Source organism: Propithecus coquereli, unplaced genomic scaffold (genome assembly GCF_000956105.1).
Source record: "Propithecus coquereli isolate 6110/MARCELLA unplaced genomic scaffold, Pcoq_1.0 Scaffold208, whole genome shotgun sequence".
In the NCBI taxonomy this organism is placed as follows: Eukaryota; Metazoa; Chordata; class Mammalia; order Primates; family Indriidae; genus Propithecus; species Propithecus coquereli.
The window spans coordinates 1,981,725-1,991,220 of NW_012145856.1; the positions used below are offsets into that span (position 1 = coordinate 1,981,725).

Below are 9,496 nucleotides of genomic sequence, written 5' to 3' on the forward strand. Positions count from 1 at the left end.
GTTTGAGGTTACTGTGAGCTGGGCTGACGCCACGGCACTCTAGCCCAGGCAAGAGAGTGAGACTCTGTCTCAAAAAAAAAAAAAAAAAAAAAGACTGTTGGGACTACAACCACAGTCTAACAAAAATATGAAGAAGGGCCTATTCAGAAAGAAAATTTAGCCTGAGTGTATAATACACACACACACAAAGATAAACAGTTAAGAACAAAAGGATGAGAAGTTGCAAAGTTTTTAAACAGACAACAAACAAAAAAGAGCTCCTTTTTACGAGTAACGTGACTTACTCTTCTTTTTCTTCTTTGTGCCCCCCAGAGCTGAGTGCAGAGCATTGAGAAACCAAGACAGAAAGTCGACTCCATCCCCTAGAAAAGAAGGAAGGGTGGACATGTTGAAGCTGGAGGCATGAGAGCAACCCAAACCACGCGCTGGATGAATGACTCCACATTCCTGGTTTGCTTCCTTCCTCTCTGGCCACACCACTCTATCTATCCCCTGTGCATCCTCCTCTATCTGACCAGTAAATGCTGGCACACCTCAAGGTCAAGCTCTTACTCTTCCAACCTATACTCTCCCCAGGCTCCATGATCCATACCAGAACCTTCCATCATCCAGTGATGACGGAAAGGAATGAATAATGATCATTAATATCCACTTCTCCTGAATAAGCTCAGACTTCCTTCTTCCCTTCTCTAGCTTACAAAGATTCCTGTCTTGCAGGAAGGTAATTTTTCCTACCACCAGGAGGACTGAAAGCCATCTAGGGGCACCTAGAGCAAGGGGCTCTGGGAACAAGCACGTGGGCAACATTGCTGATGCATGAGAATGCTGTCTAAGGAGCCTGCCAGATTATTCCTAAGCCTACTTCCCCACTAAGATTTGCTTCTATTTATTTCCTCTTTGCTCACCCAATTAAAATCCCCAAAACTAAAATGTCTTCCTTAACTTCATTTCCTTAATCTCAAAAGCCTCTGACAATCCCACAGAATGACTTTCTTTTTATTCCCCTCACATAGAATGCTTTTATGTGACAATATGCTATCACAGCAAGAACCTCTTTATACATCTAAACACTAAGCAACTGATACCTGCTAGGTCTCAGAGATTGGGGTAACTATGTCTATGTGACAACAAAACTATCACACCCAACAGTGGCTATGATAGAAGAAACTGGGTCAGTTTATTCATAGGGCACCCTGATTTTTCTGCATCTCTATAAGAAATTACACTATAGCTTTCCGACGCTGTCAAAAGCTAAAAGGCCTCAGCTCAATATCCACCTCCAGGCCAGGAGTCATCTGTGGAGCACTGTGAATGCTGACACTGAACCATCTACCCATGGTTCGCAAAAAATTCATTCTCAACAAAAATTTCACACCTCGATGCAGCCTTAATATAAAAACCTGGGATCTCAGAGAGTTGATCCAGAAACAAAAACGTCCCTATAAATAAAAGATATCCTAGCCACCCAAGCTGTTGGAAATCTGACAGTCCTACACAGACAAAATCAGGCTGCCACCTGTTCAGAAGGGTGAGGAACTCAGATTTTACTGGCCATGTTGTAAACTACTAAACACCATCAACAGCCACGCTCAAATGGCTTAATAACTTCTGTGCATTTGGGAATAAATCATGGAGTTTCTGATCAATATATACTACCCAACCCAAACTGTATCTTATTTCCTACTACCCTAATGCCCCAAGGGTCCCATGGGCCCCAAATCCTACTTTCATTCCCACCCCCCCGATTTCTCCTTTCCTTAAGTACAAGAGACTCTTAAAAGCTATTACTGAACTCTCCTCTAAGCCACTCCTCAGCCAGAATATGTTTTTAAAACAAATCCAATGTCACACTTTTGCTTAAATGCCTTCACTGACTCTAACTGTTGTCAGGATATAATCCAAGCTCCTTACAGTGGCATCTGGTCCCTCCCACCAGACCTCCAGCTCAGCTCTCCAAAGACTCCTGGAATCCAAGGGTCCAGCTACCTGCAGTCTGTCTGTGCCAGGCATCACTCCTGGAATACCCACCCCCAACCTGCCTCCTCCTCTACTTAAAACTCAGGGGTCTTGTCCTCTACTCTGACCTATGTCACACATGTTCAACTGGGGAGGTCCTTGCTCCATGCTTCTTCCCATAGCACACTCTGCCTCCTCTGCCACAGCCCTTAACACCCTGTGGCTACTTTTTTTTTTTTTTCTTTTTGAGACAGAGTCTCACTCTGTTGCCCAGGCTAGAGAGCTGCGGCATCAACCTAGCTCACAGCAACCTTAAACTCCTGGGCTCAAGCGATCCTTCCGCCTCAGCCTCCCAAGTAGCTGGGATTACAGGCATGCACCACCATGTCCGGCTAATTTTTTCTATATATTTTTAGTTGTCCAGCTAATTTCTTTCTATTTTAGTGGAGACAGGGTCTCGCTTTTGCTCAGGCTAGTCTCAAACTCCTGAGTTCAAACAATTCACCTGCCTCGGCCTCCCAGAGTGCTAGGGTTACAGGCATGAGCCACCAAACCCGGCCTGTGATTACTTTTTGACATAAATATCTTCCCCAGTAGACTGAAAGCTCTCAAAGAGAAAAACCATGTTGCTTATCCCTGATGCTCCAAAACCTGGCACCATGAATAAATATTGAATAAATTGACATGGATGCTATAATATTCAGGTACAAAGAGTTACAGTGTCCACTTTACCCACAAGGCAATAACAAACTGGGTTTGGAGAGATGAAAACAGTCAAAATAGTTCATCAGAATAGCCTAGTGTGGGACATGACAAAATGAGCAGCAGAGGTGGCAGGGCTGGTGCCTTTCCCAGTCACCTAGTTTTCCCCTAAGCCATACAGCTTAGTTGACCAAATAAGATGAACCTTCTATTCAGCTGGAATCTCCTGTGACTCTGAGCAGGGCAGACTGGTCAGAGAGGAGTGAGGAACCTAACCACGCTATCCGCTGGACATTCACTTCTGGCTACTATCAAGATTCATTGCAAAGTGAAAATAAATTTGTTCATCAAACTAGTTTTGTTGTCCTGAAGTCAGAGGAACGTGAATGACTTGCTCCTCACCTTGTTTAGTGATCTGAAAAGTCTTCTTGCTGCAAAGGACAACAGCCTGAAGCATCTCATGGGGTGAGACATGTGCCTTGAAATTCCGAGGGTTCCAGAGCTTTCTCATCAACTCTCCAAAACGCTGGACCAACAAGAACATGATATCCCCTGGAGGACGCTTGATGTTCTTATAATTGTCTTCTTCCAGGAAGTAGTTTCGAAGAGGAGGAACATTAGACAGAGCCTAAAATCAAACACGCTGATTAACTAGAGTCCCTTTACAGGACCCCTTAGAGCCAAGCTCTTCCAACTAAAGTTCTTCTTATAGAACCTTGTGATGTGTCTGTAATGACCTTAAAGAGTCAAAGTAAATGGACCCTCAGAGAAACCTACCCAGAGCTCACAATATAGAAATATCTTTCACATTGACTTTCATATGAAAGACAGTTCTGTACATATTTTGCTGATGTAGATATCATAAAGAAGTTAAAAAAAAAAAAAATTTTAATCCCTATCCACTGACCAACTTATTTAATAATTTTCTTTTTTAACTCTAATTATGCCTGTGACAATATTTAAATTCATAAGATACTTAAGGCTAGAAATTCAAATATTCTTTTCGTCATCGTCCATTTTGGTTGGGGAAAAGATAACTATCTGGAGAACACAATTCCCCGCTCTCTCAACTCCACATTAAAATAATATGAAGCCAAGCATGGCAACTCACACCTATAATACCAGCACTTTGGGAGGCCAAGGCAGAAGGATCACTTGAGGCCAGGAGTTTGAGACCAGCCCGGGAAACATAGTAAGAACCCATCTCTAAAATAAAAAAAAATAAAAAAATTAGCTGGGCATGACGGTGTACACTTGTGGCTTCAGCTACTCAGGAGGCTGAACCAGGAGGATCACCTTGAGCCCAGGAGTTCAAGGCTGCAGTGAACTATAATTACACCACTGCACTCCAGCCTGGTGACAGAGTGAGACCCTGTCTCAAAACAATAATAATAAAATAATATGAAAATCATCGTAACAAAATTTGATGTTTTCCTATAATAAAGCCTTACTATTGTATATAAAAATGAATGTATTCTGTTATGGTGAAAAATGGTCAAAAGATTTAAGAGAACAAAAACAAATTCCACCTCATTAAGCAAAAATATAGGCTAGCTATATCATATTAGTTTCAGAAAGAAACACATACTCATTAGTCCAAGCTATAAAACTGGGATGGGGACCAAAGACCAGACGCTAAGTAAAAATGCAGTGTCAAGAAGTCCTTCCCAGGCTGGGCACAGTGGCTCACACCTGTAATCCCACCACTCTGGGAGGCCGAGGCAGGAGGACTAATGAGGCCAGGAGTTCAAGACCAGCCTGAGCAAGAGCCAGACCCCGCCTCTATAAAAAACAGAAAAATTTGCCGGGTGTGGTAGTACGTGCCTGTAGTTCCAGCTACTCAAGAGGCTGAGACAGGATAGCTTGAGCCCAGGAGTTAGAGGTTGCAGTGAGCTATGATGACGCCACTGTACTCTAGCCTAGACAACAGAGTAAGACCCTGTATCAAAAAAAAAAAACAAACCAAAAAAGAAGTCCTTCCTGATGGGTTCATGAATCCTCGCCAAACCTGTGCTTACCATGGACACGTTTCTTCATCGAGGCAATCCATTTACAAAGCAGGATAGAATGGTTTCTGCTAAATACAACAAATCTAGGCAGCCAGGCGCAGTGGCCTGTAATCCTAGCACTCTGGGAGGCCGAGGTGGGAGGATTGCTTGAGGTCAGGAGTTCGAGACCAGCGTGAACAAGAGCGAGACCCCGTCTCTACTAAAAATAGAAATTATCTGGACAACTAAAAATATATGTAGAAAAAATTAGCCGGGCATGGTGGTCCATGCCTGTAGTCCCAGCTACTTGGGAGGCTGAGGCAGAAGGACTGCTTGAGCCCAGGAGTTTGAGGTTGCTGTGAGCTAGGCTGACACCACGGCACTCACTCTAGCCCAGGCAACAGAGCGAGACTCTGTCTCAAAAAATAAATAAATAAATAAATAAATAAATCAATCTAGGCATCCCTGGGGAAGACAACTCAGATCACACACAGCACCATAACCATAGAGGGGATTAGGAAAACCCCTACAAGCTTAGAACAGCTAAAGAAGCAAGGACTTCCTGTTTAGAGAATAGTTATTAAAAAAAAGAGGCCAGGCCCAGTGGCTCACACCGGTAATCCTAGCACTCTGGGAGGCCAAGGCAGCAGGCAGGATCGCTTGAGCTCAGGAGTTCAAGACCAGCCTCAGCAAGAGTTAGACCCTGTCTCTACTAAGAATAGAAAAAAATTAACCCGGCGTGGTGGTGCACGCCTGTAGTCCCAGCTACTTGGGAGGCTGAGGTAAGAGGATCACTTGAGCCCAGGAGTTTGAGATTGCTGTGAGCTAGGCTGACACCATGGCACTTTAGTCTGGACAACATAGCAAGACTCTGTCTCAAAAAAAAAAAAAAGAAGAAGAAAGAAAGACTCTCAAAAAAAAAAAGAGTACGGGTAAAGTTTATCCTAATTCTCAGTTATCCACCTTGTGGAGAGAGGCTGCTCTCCGGCTTTAGCAGTAGGTATCCTCAGAGAGGAATTATCCAGCCTCTATCCAGGATGGACTACCTGGTCCATTCAATCTTCTTTTAGTAGAAAAATCATCACAGATAGTTCATCTACTTATTTTTTAATAAAAGGACCTTTCTATGTGAACTAAAATTCATCAGAAAGCTAAGACCTTGACCAAATCCAAATCCTATCTGACCATCTTAAAATAGTTTTCACAAAGCCACAAAAAGCTGTAAGAGGCACAGTCCGAAAACTCTCTCCACCTACAAATTTGACCTTTCCAGGGAAATAGGAATGACACCAAGAACAGACACCAAATCTAACAGATAAGCTTTTATAATTTTTTACTCAATTCTTCATGGCAAAAATACTATTTAAAAAAGTTTAAAGGCCAAATAAGAACTGGGAGAAAACATACATAACATATACAATAGAAAAAGGCTAATATCTTTATTATATATTTTATTTATTTTTTTGAGAAGGGGAAACGGGGCACCCCAGGAGAGGGTGGAGCATTCCCATGCCCTGGGGCAGGAGCTAGTATGAATTTCTTAAAGCTCAGTAAATTGAACCACCAATGAGCACATGAAGCCTAGCAACTCATGAAAAAAAATATAAATAATCAACTTTAGAAGTGATCCAAAAAATGTAAGTTTAAATGGAGATATCTATCAAGATAGAAAAAAAATTTGCTTTTAATGGTAACAGTGACAAAGCAAGATGAAAGACACTCCTTTGTGTTGCTGGTAGGTTTGTAAGTTGCTACAAACCCCCTACAGCCTAGAATCTAGGCCCTAGAGGCATTAATACAAGAATAGGTGACAGTTAAATAAATTATAATTTATCAACAAAGTCCGGGAGTGGTGGCTCACATCTATAATCCTAGCACTCTGGGAGGCTGAATGGGGGGGGGGGATTGCTTGAGGTCAGGCATTCAAGACCAGCCTGAGCAAGAGCAAGACCCCAGCTCTACTAAAAACAAAAAATTAGCCAGGCAACTAAAAATAAAAAACAAATTAGTCAAGTGTGGTGGCGCACGCCTGTAGTCCCAGCTACTCAGGAGGCTGAGGTGAGAGGATCGCTTGAGCCTGGGAGTTTGACGTTGCTGTGAGCTATGATGACACCACTGCACTCTAGCCAGGACATCAGAGTGAGATAACTGTCTCAAAAAAAAAAAACAAAAAAACTTTTAATTGAAAATAAGACAACTTTGGCTTTCCGCCTTTCCCATTTCAGGGTATAAGCACATGGGCACAAACAACATACCAGATGGCCAAATCAGAAAACATCTACACTATTTAAAAAAAAAAAAAAATCCCACATCAAGCATGGTTCTTATGTGATAGTGCCAGGCAACACAGACTCTATTCCCTTATTCCCTGGATGCTCTAGAGGCCATGAGTCCAAAGGCTGGAAAAAGTCTCACCATTTGACAGCAGCCCCTTGAGTAGACACAGAAATACTCATGTGGAATCCTCAGTAGGACTCAGTATCTGAGGGCCTTTTGACTGCACTCTACAAGAAGGCAGTAACTTCTTGGCCAACACATAATACTGTTTCCGGGTTACCCTCTCTCCCTCAATGTTCCTGTCTTGATCCTACCTGAAGGACAGCATTGGCGTAGTCATTGGCCTTTATGTTATTCAATCCCACAATACCCGGCAGGTAAGTGGTACCATCATAAGCCCGGGATAATTTGGCTTGCTTGTCCAAGTTTGCAATTTGCTGCTTTGTGAAAGTGGGCTTCAACACATACTGTAAAGCAAAAGAAAATTCTAAGTTGTTTTAGACCTATGAACAGAGTTCCTAAGATACGTCTAGAACAGCAATTTCTGCAAAAACAAAAACCACTTTGGTCATGAAAGTCCCACACCAGACACCCAGAAAGGCCCCCCACCAAAAGGTATAAAGACCAAAGTAACATGGGGTAGGTTCTCTCCACATTGCTAACCCACAAGGGGATCTCTGTGTTTAACCCCAAATCACTGAATCCCAGGTCTTTCCTCAGACTTCAGGTGTGGTCACCTCCACAATAACTACCAGAAACTATGGGACGCTCAAGTCTCTGAAGGCAACAGGAGTCTAAGTCTCGGGTAGCAGGAGAGCCTCCTCCCCTCTGAGCCGGTGTGAGGATCTCGGTGATGCCCTACGTACTGGAGGGGCAGGATCAGACTCTTCCCAGTCACAGAGTTACGAGAGTCATGTCACAGACCAGATAGAGGTCATCACAAACTTGCTTTGAAACCTTACATTTACTGCAGTTTCTCCCTCTGTAAATACTGTCCATAGCTATTTTAACTTCAAGTATTAATAGGCCTTATAAAACTTTTAAAAGCAGAATAAGCGATATTTCATAGACTCTGAACATCAAGCTTTCTTTAAAAATAAACAGAGTTCTCAGCACCATAAGTATGTACCACTTGCTGAAAAGGAAAATAAAAATCAACAGTCCAAATCTAATCAAAGCCCAAGAGGACATGCCACGCTCTCCATTTAAGTATAGCGATTGTCTCTTGGCACAGGTCACAAACTGCAGCCCACAGATGGGATATGCTGGCCATTGTGGCCAACTCATATGTCAGAAATAGCCAGGAGCCAGTATGCAGCTTGGTATGTACTGTCCCACACCAGGCCCAATTCACATCCCTACCTCAAAGGGTGGAAGGATAACTTACTTGACAAAAATGCTTTAATCCTGACTAGAAAGGAGCCATATTTCTTCAGTCCTAGCCCTCAATGTTAAAAGCAGAAATAATGGGTAGGTTGAAGACCACAGGCCACAATTAAGAACTCCTCCTTACATGGTTTCTCTGGTTCCTCCCAAAGGCAAAGCAGCCTCTCCAAACCCAAAGGGACTGAGATTTTTCCCTGACCTCGGGTGAGGCAGGTCCCCAGGAACCCTGGGATAACTCACAAAGACTTGGCCCCAAACCAGCCCTGCTGGACACACACCGTGATATCCTCCAGTGAGGAATCGATGATCTCATAGTTGTCTGGAAGGCAGTAAAACTTGAGCGTGTGGAGGTTGAGGAAGACATGGTGGCTAAACTGGACACTGTGGATGTAGGCATGAGACTTCAAACCCCGGCCTGCAGAGGAGGGAGAAAGGCTGTAGCACAGATCAGGTTTGCTTTTGCTCTCGTTATTTTCTACTGGAACATGTTAACATGAGCAAAAACATTACTCCACTCATGAAATGAATCTCCCACATGAACTTCTCTCATCACAAAAATTAGCAATTAGTTACTTTATTCCCTAGACAGTATGAGATATAGGTTGGGGAATCAAATTTCAACATGAAATATATGTGAGCTAGTTTTATATATATCAGAAATTAGAAATACCTATGTATAATATATATATGATACGCACACATACATATACATATACAATACATAACCTGTGACGGTCCATCATCACTCAATCCTGAATTTCCAACTGCCCACATTCAGGACAATCCTGCACCTATGTAACTTTGTCCATGTTGCCGCTCCTTTCTAGAATCTCTCTCCTTTAACCATTCAAACTCTGTTATGACCTGCCAGTTCACTTCCTCTTCTCCATGAACTCAAGAAAAACACTCCAGCTAACATTGATCTTTTGCATTTGAACTCCTACTGCCCTTATTTCTACTCAGTGCCACAGTCAGCAGTAATCTTTATAAATTTGCTGATTTTTTTTATGCATCAACCTTGACTCCTTATGAGAGCAAAGAATGTAGTTTATCTCTCTTTTGAATCCCCCACTATACTACATACATAGCAATTGCTTGGTCTGATGAACTGAAATAAATTTTCAGAAAAGAACAGAATTAAAAAGTCCTTAGAGCAAACGGATTCTCAAAAAAAAAAAAAAAAAAAA

General features: G+C 42.5%; 1 protein-coding gene across 1 annotated transcript in view; it reads right to left on the minus strand.

Annotated features, from left to right (window-relative positions):
• The window catches only part of USP39 (ubiquitin specific peptidase 39), a 41,902-nt gene that overhangs the window by 27,631 nt on the left and 4,775 nt on the right, over window positions 1-9,496 (minus strand). Inside the window, exons 4-7 of the mRNA XM_012644206.1 lie at window positions 8,588-8,724; window positions 7,238-7,390; window positions 3,061-3,286; window positions 285-362 (exon numbers count right to left, since the gene is read on the minus strand). Coding sequence (XP_012499660.1) covers window positions 285-362; window positions 3,061-3,286; window positions 7,238-7,390; window positions 8,588-8,724 — 594 coding nt within the window. The remainder of the gene's footprint in view (window positions 1-284; window positions 363-3,060; window positions 3,287-7,237; window positions 7,391-8,587; window positions 8,725-9,496) is intronic.